This window comes from Meriones unguiculatus, chromosome 11 (assembly GCF_030254825.1).
Source record: "Meriones unguiculatus strain TT.TT164.6M chromosome 11, Bangor_MerUng_6.1, whole genome shotgun sequence".
NCBI classification, from domain to species: Eukaryota; Metazoa; Chordata; class Mammalia; order Rodentia; family Muridae; genus Meriones; species Meriones unguiculatus.
In genome coordinates this window covers 103,880,366-103,895,572 of record NC_083359.1, presented here as the reverse complement: position 1 = coordinate 103,895,572, position 15,207 = coordinate 103,880,366, and the positions used below count along the sequence as shown (strand labels likewise).

The 15,207-nt window shown below is 41.6% G+C and overlaps 1 protein-coding gene across 3 annotated transcripts in view; it reads left to right on the top strand.

Annotated features, from left to right (window-relative positions):
* The first annotated feature begins 288 nt into the window (after window positions 1-288).
* Mark1 (microtubule affinity regulating kinase 1) overlaps window positions 289-15,207 on the top strand; it is a 112,529-nt gene continuing 97,610 nt past the window's right edge. For all 3 annotated transcript variants that reach the window (XM_021635789.2, XM_021635788.2, XM_021635791.2), the window contains exon 1: window positions 289-412. In XM_021635789.2, coding sequence (XP_021491464.1) covers window positions 362-412 — 51 coding nt within the window. In that variant the 5' untranslated portion in view covers window positions 289-361. The remainder of the gene's footprint in view (window positions 413-15,207) is intronic.

Sequence of the window (15,207 nt, the reverse complement as noted above, 5' to 3'; positions counted from 1 at the left end):
GGGCCCGGCGGATGCGGCAGCCGCGGCGGCGACGGCGGCGGCGGCGGCGCTCACCTGAGGCGGCGCGCGGGAGGCGCTGTCAGGGCCGCGCTCGCCGGCCGCCGCGCTGAGGCAGCTCGCGGGCGCCCGCCCTCCCGGCAGCCCGCCGCGGCCCCCCGCGCCCCGGCGGCGTCCCCGCGGCCCGGCCCCCCGCCGCCTCGCCCGCCTTCCCGCCCCGCGGCCTGCGGGAGCCGCGCGCTCCCCGGCGCGGCCTGCTCGCTCGCTCCCGCGCGCCCGCCGGCCCGCCCGCCCGCCCTCGCCGAAGCCCTCAGCGGCCCGCGACCCCGCCGGACCCCCGGCCCGACCCCGCCGCCCGCGCAAGATGTCGGCGCGGACGCCATTGCCCACGGTGAACGAGCGGGACACGGAGAACGTGAGTGGTCCCCCCGCTCCCCCCCAGCCTCCTCCGGCGCGGCCACCTGGGCGAGCCCGGCCTGACCCCCCACCCCGTCCTGCCCATCCCCACGCGGGGAGGCCGGGGCTGCCTTCTGCTCAGAGGTGGCCCTGCCTGGGGGACCGGGAGATGATGGAGGGCACAGGGTGGCATCCCGGGTGCCTTCGTGCCGACCCCAGCATTCTGGACCCCCTCCACACCGGAGTTGAATGGATGCTCGGCGGCAGCCTACGAGCCAGCCAAGCCTCGTCCACCGGGGCTGTCCTGGGATCTTTAGCCCTTTGCTTTTCTGGATCTTTGAGCCTTTTGCAAACATACACCCCCACCCTACCCCCCGCATTGCCCCATGACTTTGCTTTTTGTAACATCAGGTCCACACTGGGGCGGGGTGGGGAGGCATGGGCACCTTAGGGATGAAGAAGGCAGTGAAGTAGAGGGTGTGTGTGTGTGTGACTTTATGTCACTGCAATACTCTTAGTAGTGAAGAGTGGAAGAATTTCACTTACAGCTCCTGTAGCCCCCGGGTGCGAGAGAAAATGTTTTAAAGCCCCAGGAAGCCAACTGACTTCTCTTCCTCAATTCAGCGTTTATGACTCAGGGACAGGTTTTAAGTACCTCTCCTCCTTGAAAGTGTCACAGGGTGCATTTCTTTGAAAGGAGGATTTTTCCGTGTCTGATTAAATTGCCCCCAGGACTTTGTATTATTATTATTATTATTTTAAAACAAGATTGACGTGTTCGGGGTACTTGAACTCTTAAAAACTAAGAGAACAAGGCCAACTGTAATTTCACCTTCTGAAAAGTGCGATTGTGTTCATGTGTGTGCAGGAAAGGTGGCTCTCTGTCACTGTTGTTTTAAAGTCCTCGTGACCTATAAAGGTGCCCCGAGGCTCCAGAGGGTCTGGTATGATTGCTGACAAGTTTGAAGGAGCTAGCCGGTCGTCCAGACCTCTCTGCTCATGGACTTACCTCATCAGCCCTCCAGTGCTTAATGTACCAGTGACTTCATAGGGGTGGTAAAGTAAAAATACTGAAGTGCTTTGGTGTTGTGAGACAAAAGATAAGGGAGGGGTGACAGGCAAGCTCACTTTTTGAAGCGCCGTGAAGCATAAACATGGTGTTTTATCTAGAGAGTGGAGGTTTGCAGAATTTTAATATATTTATTTGAAGGAAAAAGAAATTCTTCTACCAAGACCATTGTTAGAAGAACTAGGAAGATGTGCGGGTGTGCTTTGTCCCTGTGTCATACATTTAAGATGATAAAGACACAAGGCTGTCACCACCATACATTACAGCTTAATTTGCATCGTAACTGTTGTTTGAGAAATGGAATTGCATAATTTTCGTTGAGACGTTAAAGGAGGTTGGAGGAAAAAAATTGGGTGGCAATAGATTTTTAAAGCCAAAGGATTGTTATTAAAAATAAAATCCTGTCACTCAAGAGTGAGAATGAAAAGTCAAACAGGTCAGACAGACATTGACCTTTGTTTTTATTAGCAGAATTCTGTGTGCGTTTACCGAGGAGAAGCACGTTGTTTGATTTTGTGTTGGGTTTTCGGGCTTGGGTGGATAGGGCTTTTCACACAGACATGAGATGGCATTAAAGAAATAGGCAGCAAGGAATTGTACCACACGCAGCTTCACATGTAAGAACAAAAGAACAGCAATGATGGCATTATAAATTGTGTTGTACCTTCTGAGAATGGTTGTGCCGTGTAAACTCCTCTGCTTTGTTTCTGAGCGTGTTCGTGCACAGTCTTGCTTCTACTCTGCTACACAACCGTCTCTCCATTTAGCTTGCTTTATCTACATCCTAATTATCTCCTCATTGCCGTGGAAAATACCTACTGTGCTATGGCTGTTAATTAATCAATGAGTATGCTCTTAACTCTGCTTGTGAGCTGAAAGGGAGTGCAGCAGGGCTTAAGACAAGGCCTTTCCCCACTAAGAGCTGACAGAAGCGATAAGTGCAATCCCAAATTGTATATGGTAGAAGACGGTGTAGCTAGGGCTGAGTTGGCTTGTACGTGCCCCCGGTGTTTATGGAAGGGGGCACCACTGGAGGCTGTTAAATGACCGCTGAAGTCCTAAATGTCATTATTCATGTTCCTTACCTCCCGTCAGTGAAATAGAGGAACAGTCTTGCTTTTCAGTGCATGTATTAATGCCAGTATGGTGGCCAAAAGGTACACTTGTTTGTACTCCTACAGGACATTTTTAAGTATATCCACACATGACATATTTCTAAAAATATCTATGAAAAGATGTCTGTTTCATATGACTGCTAAGTCTTTTTGATAGACAGTAGCCAAAAACACTATTACCCTTAGAAATTAAAATAAACAAATACAGTATTTTTTTAAAATCAGTAGTATATTGTTATTTGCAGGTAAGAAACATTTCTTAATCATATATTCATATGTATGTATATAGACAGCATGCATGTGCCATACTTGGATTTTGTGTCCTTGGAATATATAGCATCTAATCTTTTGCAATATCATTGATGCATGTTCAAGATTTAAACTTCCAAGAAGGAATGCTGTCACCCGCTGTCTCATCCACCACTGTGTACAGCAGGGAAAGAATTGTTCTTTGGGAACATTCCATGTAATCTTCCAGGAGTCTCCTGAGATGAAGGCTTGTGTGTGCCTTGTTGATAGACTTCAACTGACTGAGTGTAACAGGACAGTGATTAGCTCTTAAGACAGTAAACACTTTGCAGCGAAGTAGAAGAGATATAATACAAAGTAATCTCCGTAAAATGTGCTGGATTTCAGGTTGTAGGTCTAGAAAAATAAAAACATGTTTGAAAAACTTGTCTCTATTTTCTTCTTCTTTTTCTATTGTCAGATTATTCTTGGATGATTCCAGCATGGATATAGGAAGTGTGCTAACATTTATTACTAAATGTGATTCTTTCTTCAATGAAGCAATTTTATAAGTGTTTTGGAATACCTTTTCTGACATTTCTGTTGGTGGGTCATCAATGTCCTGGTTGATTTTCTGTGTTGAAAACAATGCTATGTTCCTTATTAGAGGTCAGCCTGAAAAAAGTCAGTGTGATTATTTCTTGGACTGTCTTAAAATTATGAATTTGGGTAGGCTCGAAGGCTCTTAGTAAGCCTCTTACTGGTGTGTCTTTTAGTAGACTGGAAGTTCATGTGGTAACTCTGGCAAGCTACTGTTACAGTAACTGAGGTGGCCAGCTGCAGGCTGTTCAGACCATCATTAGTTGTAAATGGAAAGAAAAGCGGGGTGCATACATTCACATGGCCCCGGCTCTGCTCCCTGCATGAGTCCCAGAACCCGCCCTGTCGCACGCACTTCCTGCCCGGTTTGTCTCCTCTGTGTTGTCCTCGCCCTGGTTCAGTGACTAATGTATAGAAGAGGTCAGCGCTGTAACATTCCCTTTTCAGTCAGTTCATTTATCATCAGAACACATAGTGATAGAGGTAAGGGTAGCCATTTCATACACCACCCAAGGCTGAAGGCTTCAGAGAGTCCGATGACCCGCCCAAGGTCAGAGTAGATTTCTGACCTCTGAAACTGTTACTCTGCTCTGCTATTGCTTCTAGGAGGTGGTTTATTTGGTTTGGGCTTAGAGATTTAAAATGAACACGCATGCACCTTAATAGAGGAAGAACAGGATATACTTTTCTCAACTACTTCTGGTCCTTTCCTGCTTAGTCGCCTGGAGTGCCCTGCCCTTTCCCCTTTATCAAACACTTACAAATCCTTTGTGGCATGGCTTGCAGCACATGACAAGACTCTGAGATGACTGTAGCCATCCTTGCTGTCCTTTATATCTGATCCCTGGTGAATGTATGAAGTCCAGGCTCATGGTCTCCAGAGTGGGAGTGCAGACAGTCCACTGGGGAAGGAAATGCCTTTAACGTGATTATTTCTCGGATCTTGGTGCTATTATTCAATCTTTGTGTTTTGCTTTGTGTTTGCATTTATTGGAGGGCTTGTGGCTGAGTGCCATGGCTTGTGTGTGGAGGTCAGAGGACAACTTTCAGGAATGGGTTCTTTCCTTCCACTGTGTGAATTCCAGGGATTAGCCATCTCGTTAACCTTCTTGTGTTTTCTGAAAGCCTACAATGTGCACAATTAGCTGGTTCGCCTTATTTTTCAAATAACAATCCTATTACTTGCCTCTGTCTGAGGCTTTCACTCACTTTCTTTACCCTGATGAGCATCCTTGGAAGTTCTTTTGGTGAGACTGGGCATAAGTGGCATATGCTTGTAATCTCAGCTCTCAGGAGGCTGAGGCAGGAGTATCCCAAGTTTGAGCCTGCCCTGGGCTGTAGATCAAGACACTGTCTCAAAAGGAGAAAGTAAGTTCTTTTGGTTTATGATAGCCTCTTGTGGTTTTGCTTTATCAAGACAGGGTCTCACTATGTAGACCCAGCTGTCCCGAAACTCATTATGTAGACCCGGCTGGTCTCGAACTCAGATCCTGAGTGCTTCTGCCTCCTGAGTGCTGGGGTTGAAGGTGTGTGCCACTATATCTGCGTGTAATTTTTTTAAATCTGAAAATAGTTTCATTTATTATTGAAAGACAGCATTTCTTAGTCTATAACTAAGATTGTTGGTTTAATTTCTTAAAGGGGTCAGAAAACACTGAAATCATCTGATAACTCACAGACTAGCTTTTAAAAATTAAAATATTATTAGATAATTTCTCGATTCCCTTTCCTTCCTCCAACCTCTCCCATACACACACACCCTCAAATTCATGCCCTCTTTTTGATTGTTGTTATATACATATACATACATGCCTACAGTTACAGGCTTGTATGTGTGTGTATGTGTGTGCTCAAATATATAAATACAATATGCTCAGACCATTTTCTCTTCCTGTATCTATATAGTTTCAGGACTGGCATTGAATACCAATTGGAGGACTCTTCCCTGGGGAATACTATTTCTCCATCTTCCAGCATTCTTTAATTGCCTGGGAGTTCTTTGTTTAGGTCGTGAGATTTCTTCTTTCCATAGCGTGTCTGCTGGTGTCTGTCTCTTTAAAGTTCTCTTTTTTGGTATTGGAATTTTACTGTAGTGTGTTTAGCTGTTTGCTCTTTGTATCTATGAATTCATGTTTTCATAACTTCTGGGTGCCTCTCAACTATATTTTTATCACTGTCTTCCTTCTGGCACCCCTGTGTCTTTCTTTTTGTACTCAGATTGGCTTTTGTTAGATTTTGGCTCCCCTAGATGCTTTCACATCTTCATTTTTCTTACTAGTTCATTGTCTTTTGAAATGATGAGCTGTCTGATTGTTAAGCTCTATGTAACTTTCATCATTTTAGAAATGTGTCCACCATGGTTTCTTTGGCCTTGGCTTACCCCTTTTCTTTCTAGTGTCTCTGATACTAGGTTAACTGTGCTAAACTTTCATTCTGTCCTCCATATGTCTTTACCCTGATTCATGTTTTTTTCCCAGCTCATTGTTTCTTTGTAGTACAATCTGTAATGTTTAGATATGTCTGCTTTCAATTGTATTTAAATGTCTCCCAACCCTTCTGTTGATTTTTTTAAATTGTGTTTAAAAACACCTTTCCCGGGAGAATCTGCTTTTGTGAGTCTTTAGGTATGCAGTGTCGTATTGTTGCCTGTCAACAGTGTGCTGGAGCAAATATCTACTCATTTTATGTGGCATGACTGAAACTTTGCACCTGCTGGGCAGTGACTCTCTCTTTTCCTCTTCCAGTCCCTGGCAAACACCAGTGTTGCTTTGATGATTTAAAATACTTTATTCATAAAAATGGAGCCACATAGTATTTATCATTTTGTCATTAGTGTATTTCGTTTTTCCGTAGTGTCTATAAGGTTCATTTGTGTTTCAGTATATTACAAAATGTTTGTCTTTTTATGAATGAATAATGTTGTGTTGTGAGTATATAGTGTGTTCTATTTATCCAGACCTTTATTGATAGATACTTAGTTTCTACTTCTAGGGTAAATGTTTCAAGAATCATTGGAATGAAAATATCTCTTGGAGACCCTAATTTCAGTTCTTTTGCGTAAATAACAAGAAGTGGAGTTGATTGGTTACATCTTGTTATATTCTTTTTAAACATAATTTATTTAATTTTATTTTATGTACACTGGTGTGAGGGTGTCAGACCACCTGGAACTGGAGTTACAGACAGTTGTGAGCTGCCATGTGGGTGCTAAGAGTTGAACCCAGGTCCTTTGGAAGAACAGACAGTGCTCTTAACCACTGAGCCACCTGTTCAGGTCCTGTTATAATCTTAATTTGCAAAGGAACGTCCATATTGTTTTTCTTAGACACTCCAACTTTTTACAACAGTGCACAGATTCTGATTTATCTACTTCAACTCAGATTTCTCGCGACTCTTATTTTCATTTTGACAGTTAACAATCCTGACTAGGGATGTAACTCAGCAGCACTTGTATAGCATGTGCAGGACCCTGGGTTCAGTTCTGAGAACTGCAAACAAACCAAGAAAACACTGCTTGACAATAACCACCCTAACAAGTGGTACTTTTTGTGGTTCTAGTGTTTGCTTCGTAATTAACAATGTTGAGCCTGTTTTCTTAACACCTGTTGGCCCTTTGTTTGTAATCTTTGGGGGAAATGCCCATTACAGGCCTGTGCATATTCTAAAACAGATTATTTACATATTTGCTATTGAAATGTAGGAAATCCCCAATATATTTGGAATAGTAACACCGTATGAGATACATGACTTGCAGATATTTTCCCCCATTCTCTAGGTCCTCTTTTCTCTATTTTCCATGTCCTTGTTCTCATCTTCCTCATCTACTTTTACTTTGGCTGCCTGAGCTGGAGTCACATCCAGGAAATCATTGCCAAGCTTTTTTCTGACATTTTCTCTTAGGAATTCTATAGCTTGAATGTTATAGTTAAATCTTTAATCTAATTTGACCTGTTTTTGTGTATATTGTAGCATGAAGGTCCAGTTTCATTCTTTTGTTGTTGATTGTTTGGAATATTTAGTCTTTTGTGGTTCTTTACGAGTCCTAGGATGTTTTTCTGTTTCTACTAAAACATGCAGTTGAATTTTGATAGGGTTTACAATGGATCTATAGATTGATTTAGGTAGTTTGAACATTTTGACAGTATTAATTTTTCTAATCTATGAACATGGGCTGTCTTTCTTTTTTTTCTTTAATGTCTTTCAGCAATATGTTGTTTCTTTGGTTAAGCTCATTTCAAAATATTTTATTCTTTTTGGTATTATAAAAATTGTCCACGTTTCTGAAATTTTTTCAGATAGTTCCTTGTTATTGACAGACACATATCTGATTGTGTGTGTGTGTATTTGTGTGCTTGCATGTGTGTAAGTATTGATTTGGCATATGGAAGGTTTTTGGATTTGTATATTAAGTTTTAAAAGATCATTTTGGGGCATGTGGGGACTGCATATAAGATTGTCATATCTAAAAACATATTTTTACCCCTTCCTTCCCAATTTGAACACCTTTTCTTTTTCTTGTTGAATTGTTTTGCCTAAGAGGTTCCAGGACTGTATTGAATAGAAGTGGTGAGGATGGTCATTTGCCATTGCTTCTCATCCTAGAAGACATTTTTTGTTTGTTCTGTTCTACCATTAACCATGATATGAGCTGTGGGCTTTTCACAGGTGGTCTTTATTACACTGAGATAATTTTCTCTCGACCCCTTTTGTTGAGTGTTGTATTGCATCTTGCCTGATGTAATGTCTACATATAATATTTGTATCTATGGAAACTATTGTGGAATTTTAATTTCTCTTGCGTTGATATGGTGTATATTACACTGATTTTGAATCTCAGGTGGGCACTGTGGTAGATGGTCCTTTTAACATGCTATTGGTTTGGATTTGCTCGTTTTGAGAACTTTTGCTGTCTGTTTATGTTCACTAGGCATGTTGGCCTGATGAATGCCTTTTTTTAGTCTGGTATCCGTGTAATGCCAGATTCATAGATGAGTTAGGAAGTACTTTCTCCTCTTGAGTTTTGGGAGAGCTGGGAAAGGCAGGTGTTAGTTCTTGTTTAAACATTTGCTGACTTCAGTAGTGAAGCCATCTGCTCTTGGTCTTTCTTTACTAGAAGGTTTCTAATCACTGATTCTTACTAGTTGTAGATCTGTGTAGATTTTCTTTGTCTTCTTAATAGAGTATTTGTTGGTTTATTAGAGTTCTCCAGAGGAATGTGTTTAATTTCAACAAATTTGTATATTGTCCAGTTCTCCTGTCCTTTATTTCTGGTTTCATGCCATTGGAGTTGGAAAAAACACACGGTATGATATCCATTTTAATGTGTTCTTTTGTGTGTGTGTGTTAAAATGTTATCTATTGTGGAGAATATCCTATGTTTACTTAAGAATATATATTGTGCTGCTTTTGGGTGTGTGTTTTTCTTTTTTCTCTTGTTGGGTTTTTAGACGGTGTCCCACCATGTAGCCCAGGCTGGTCTCAAACTTGCAAGCTTCCAGTCTTAGCCTCCCAAGTGTCAGGATTATAAGTATGGCCCACCATCTCATTGTGCAGTGCTTTTGATATGTCTATTTGGTGTGATGTTGTTCAAGTCCTCATTTTCTTATTGATGTTCTGTCTGGATGTTGTATCCATTACTGCATGTAGAGTATTGAAATCCGTTTCCATTGTGTTGCTGACTATTTTTGCCTTTGGCTCTGTCAATGTTTGCTTTATACATTTAGGTCTTCTGCTGTTGAGTACATATATTTGTAATTGTTATATCTTCTTTATTTGTGTCACTATGTGATGTCCTTTTTGTCTTTTATGGCTTTTTTTTTTTAGTTTAAATTCTATTTCATCTGATATAAATATGGTCACCACTGCTCTCTTTCAATACTGCTTAAATGGAATACCTTTTGACTTTCACCCTACAAGTGTCCTTGTAAAGCAGGGCTCTTATCAACAGCACTTAGTTGGTCTTTGTCTTTTATTGAAGTGTTTGATCCTTTGCATAATGTAATAAAGACTGATGCTATTTTGAATGTTTTGTCAGACTTGTTTGTCCTCTTCCTGTTCTCTTCCTGTGTGTTTCATTAATTTCCACAGTGACATCTACAATATAGCATATATATCTGTGAGCATCTAAGCCCAGCCTCCAGCCCCCAGTCAGAGCACTGACCCTCATCCCATTCTTCTCTTTCCTCACCAGCCTAGTTTGAATCTCAACGCTTCTATTTGTAATTTCTGAGAGATCTGATATTTTTTTAAAGTACTCTGTCTTTGAAATAGTTTTTTGGTCCTTGCTTAATTTTTATAATTTCATTTCCCTAACCATTTAATATGTATGCATTTACATTCTTTTTCTGGAAATTCTGTCATCTGAAGCTCCTGGATGTATAATTTATTATTTGTACCCATGAATGTCTGTTACTGTGGAGTTTCTGTTTTGGGTTTGTTTTTTTGTTTGATTGGTTTTGTTGTTGTTTTTCTGTCTCCTTTTTTTTATGACAAATTCCTGTTTGCCTAATTTTATCTGTGTGAAACTTGGGAGTTAGAGAACGACTTCCTAAGAGAGGGCTGTGTCTGCTCCACTGGGAGCCTGTTGACCAGAGAGGCTCTTGTTCAGTTCTGGAATTCCAGGACAGTGGCTTTAGCCCTTATCCATGTGAAGGGTGCAAGGCTTAGAATTTGACCCCAGAGCAGTTCTGTATTCTGTGGTTAATTTCTACTGTTCTGTCCTTCTTTGTTTCTTTTTTGAATGTTTGTCTGTTTTTGTTTTGCCCTTGGATGTTTCTCTTCCAGTTTCACAATAATTCAAAAGTATGTGTTTCCTGTTTCCCCAGGAGTCTTCCCTGCTTCTTGAGTCTTCTACAGAAAAAGAATCCTGGAATGAAGGTTTGGAAAAGCCTCATGTAATTTTATGAACCTAAAATGTGTCATTTCTGAGACTCTTCTACCTGCATACTTAAAAATGAATACAATTTTTGTTTCCCAATCTTTTATTTCTAGTTTTTTAAATTAAATCTGTTCTTTGACAATCTCATACTTGTATATAAAAAATGCTTTCTGATTACTCTCACTTCCTGCCTTCTCTAATCTCCCTCCTACCCGTCAACTCCTTTTCTCCCTACAAAACCCTTTCCCACAGTCATGTTATTTTGTGTGGTAACTCACTAAGTTTTAACAAGGGCTGCGTTGTGACCGTGGGTTTACATCCCCTACCCATAACAGTGTTGACAGGGCCAGCCTTGTCTAGGCTCAGCACAGCTAACCACAGTTGCAGTGATTGCAATGGCTGTCTACAACATAACATTTCACAGCTCTTCTCCCTATCTTCTGCTTCTTAAATTGTTTCTGCTTCCTCTTCCGCTATCTTTCCTGAGCCTTAGAGGGGGTGATATATCCCTTCAAAAGTAAAAATTAATTTTTGGAAATTTGTTGTAGTTACTAAATGATTGGCTTTCAGAAACTGCTGCTTGCCATCAGGAGGGTAGAAGTTTGCCAGCAGAATTTTTCACCAACATTTAAAATTGATAGATGGATTAAAATCTGAATAATAATGAAGTAAGTGTAATGAGAGAAGGTGGCCTACTTAGCCCACTTCTGTGAGGTGCCTTCCCACTGAAATCCGGTGTTACCGTAAGGCAAGCTTACAGCTCTCTGCCCTTCAGTTTTCTGCATCATGTTACTAAACCTAGACCACATCAAGAGTCATTTTCGCTGTGTACTGTCCCATTGTTTGCCAACCACAGAAAAGTGGCACTAGTAGAAATCAGTCCATTCAGATGTTGTGACTCCTCATTTTATTGTGCTGTTTTCTAGTGCTCATAATCTGTAAGGTACCTCAGACGTAGTTGGGAAGTCGGTGTTCTGTGGGAATCCATAGTTAAACGGTTTAGTTTTGTGGTCCTGGGGCTAAAGTTTACAGGTTATGGCTGTCATCTTTGTCAGAGGTTAGCCTGGTCCAGGTCAGACTCTTTCTTCTTAATTAAACTGGGGCTGCGCACAGTGTTGTTTCTGTATATTTCCTAAATTACTATTTTCTATATTTTTATATTAATGATTTGATGAACCAAAGTCTGTTCATTTATTATAAATATAATGAGTTTATGAGGGGGAGATAGTTTCCTAATTCACATCCCTAATCTTTCAACAGCCATCATGTGCCCCTAGAGGTTTTCTAGATTAAGGATAATTTTCCTCATTCTACAGGTATGCACTCAAAAAATACTGGTTTATTTGCCGATGGAGACTGCATATGCATCTTCTTTCCTCAGAGGATTGTAGTTAGTGCTTCAGAGAGTAGAGTGGCAAAAAGGATGACTGTCCTTTCATAAGCAGTGACAGCGATAGACAATACCAGGGGATTGTCTGGTTTGAAGGTAGCACAGGAGATGCATAAAGCATTTGGAGTCCTGAGAGTAAAAGGATTAAGGAAGAACCCACATTCTTCACTCCCTTTTTTCAGCTTTAAGTGGTTAGCCATTAGGAAACTGGATGTGACAAGGAGGTAAAAATCCAGAAACACCTCCAACAACAGGAGAGCCCCACAGTGCCCCTGCTGAGACTGTTGACCATCTTTCTTTATCAACTTATTTTAAGGAGTAACCGGCCCAGGCACTGTTCAATAGCTTCATGACCTGCTGGTAAAGGGTATGGTGACACGGTGAGCATGGCTGCCTTCCTCCTGGGGTTAGAAGTGCAGCTTTCACTGCCTGAAAGAGGTTTTCTTCTATTTCCTTTTCTATTTGCTTCATCATAATTGAAAACAGTTAGGAGACAAAAGCAATGAAACCCAAGCCCTGCTGGGAGCAACTGAGAGCCCAAAGGGAGCAGGACACTGAGGCAAACAAGTGCAGTAGAAAGTTACAGCTCCCTGTCATCTGACAGAGAACAGGAAACAAAGGCTGCTGGAGAAGGTGGAGGAGGACTCCCTTGCCAAGCTGTTCTGTGGAAGTCACACTGGTGGGGAGGAGGGGATAGACAGGAGGCAGAACCTTGTGTAGTTAGAGAGGGGAGGATTGGGCAGAGAGTAGAGAGGCCGCCCCAACCTTGGGGGGGTGTGTGGTGGAAAGTCAGTTGATTAGACTTGCAGGATTGGAGCCTCTGTGCCTTAAGAACACCACAGACTTGAAATCCAGCAGGCTGATTTGTTGCCATCCAGGGAGAGCTTTTACTACCCCCTTTTTACAGACACCCTTTTGACACTCTGGGAAGAGTTGTTATCTGTGACAGAGCTCTGATCACTGTAGTTGGGCTTCTCCAAGCCACCTCAGCTAGGCCTTCTGTGTCTGCCCGCTACTGATGCTCGGTCTTAGTACAGGAGCTCACAGGGCCATCAGTGAGGCACTGCCCCGTACCTAACGGAGAAGTACATCCTCTCCTTTGCTATCTCCTCTTAGTCATCTTCCGACTCCTCAACCCATCATGTTCCTGTTGAACATGGCCTCTCCTCCCTGTTGTAGTATTACTATAATCTTTGAATAAAGTCTTCTGGTTTTTTTTTAACATTATTTCTTTTAATTTTGAGATTATAAAAAAGGTGTATCATTTTCCCTTCCTTGTTCTCCCTTCAATCCCTCCCATACACCCCTCCTTGCTCTCTTTCAAATTAATGGACTCTTTTTCATTAATTGTTGTTATATGCATGTATGTGTATACATTCCTAAATATAACCTGCATAATGGTACTGGAATGTATGTTTTCAGGGCTGACCATTGGTATTGGCTAAGCAATTCATGTGCTCTTCCCTGGGGAAGGCTATTTTAGGAAACATCAGAATGGAATAAATTTTTCTTTGCCCTTAGTTAAGAGAAGATTCCTATTTCATAATGAAATCCCAAATAGGTGTCACTGTGGTGGTGTGTATTAGGACAAGGCTAGAGGCACCCATAGCAGCCACTGGCTACTTAGTGCCGGGAAGGTAGTTTCTCTGGACTTACGATGAAGATAAGCTGGAATAAAGGAGCTAGGACAGTGTCCTCTGCCTTTCTAATGCTGCAGCCCTCTAATACAGTTCCTTGTGGTGTGGTAGCCCCCAGCCACATAAAATTATTTCTGTTGCTACTTCATAAATGTAATTTTGCTGCTGTTGTGAATTGTGATGTAACTATCTGTGTCTGTGTTTTCTGATGGTCTTAGGCAACCTTGGGGGTTGCCAATCCCAAAGATTGAGAACCAGTGGGCTAGAAAAAGGGCTAATACATGCTGAAGTCGGTGACACATTGTCAGTCTTTCTGGTTTTAGCTAATGTTGAATACAGTCAACCTAAGGAAGAAGATTATGTATTTGCTGCTTTTTTTCTGAGTTGAATATCTGTTTACTATCTCTTATCTTTGTCCTTCATTGCTTTTCAAGGAGTTTCCCAGTCTTTTTGTAACCAAGCCTAGCAATAGAAATCAAAAGGCTGTGATACAAATTGATTGTTGGTTAGTTTATCTCCAATAAGTCACTTAGCCTTTTCTCTGTAGGCTCTTACTAGCACCTCTCATTTTGGTACATACTTATAAACTATCTTTCACACTTCACAGAAATGATGAATAACTGAATAACAGTACTAATTCATGTTGTTGGTCCATCTCGATTTTTATGTATAACTGTTTGAATATCACAAATGAGAAAGGAATGTATGTTCCAGTGGCCAGTTGTTTAAACTGAGGAATTAGTGTTGGCAGTGGAACCCAGAGCTTCAGAATCCTATGTCAGTACTTTATACATAGCTATATTAGAAGGTGTCATAGCCTTCTAATACATTCTGAAGCACCCAAAAGACACCCTGAGAAGGAATGTATGGAATACAGAAAGCTGGTTCAGCTTCCCATCCACCCCATTCTCCAAGAAGGAGAAAGACCAAGAGGTGGTCACTCTCCCCAGAATCCAGCCTTGCTTGCCTTGCTGGTTCTGCTGTGGATGTAAACTGTGATAGGCTTTCAAATGGAAAAGTAATGTTTGTAAGCCAGCTCTACATATAATGATGTGCTCTTTGAGATCCAGACCTCAGGATTGCCACAGCAATCAAGCAGTGGTGACCACAGTTTGCAGAACTGACCTTGTTGCTTTAGAAAACTCCGGAATACACCAGGAAAAGGCCCTCTTCTTTTCACACGTGTGTGTGCTGTGTACAGAACAGCTATGCTGGAAGTGCTTAGCAAATGCATGCAGTTAATAGCTACTTGTTTTCTGGAAGTAATGAAGGATTTAAAAATCTGAGGGACTGTCACATGGACATTAAAAAATTGATATGGGATGGCCACTGCAGTACTGCATGTGTTGTTGCACACAAATAGAGGTCAGAGAACAATTTCTGGGTGTTGGTTTTCTGCTTCCACCATTTGGGTCCTGGGGATTAAACTCATGTCATCAAGCTCGGAAGTGGGTGCCTTTAACCTGCTGTACCATCTCAGCAGCCCTAGACACAATACTTACTTTTAAAGTTCTGGTTAGAGTGTGTGTATGTGTGAACTTCCAAGGCATGCTGGATAAAGACCTGTGTTCATGTACATAGTTAAAGTCACCAACTAAAATTCCAGGTCACTAAAAAATGATGTTCACATTGATTAATTACTGGATTTGGTAGATGTGCTTTATGTAACTCAATTAAAGGTCCTAGAATAAAGTTTTGACTGCTATAGTGTTAACCAGTGTAATGATTTAAAGAAAAAACACCTTACAATTTCTGACATGAATCTGCTGTAACACTTTGGTGCTGTGGGAATAAAAGCACGAGGAAGTTTGCAAAGGAATTTACACCATATTTTTAGAATTAATTTAGGCAGATGTGCTCATTTTTTCTCTGGAGACTCAGTTGTATAAACTTCACTG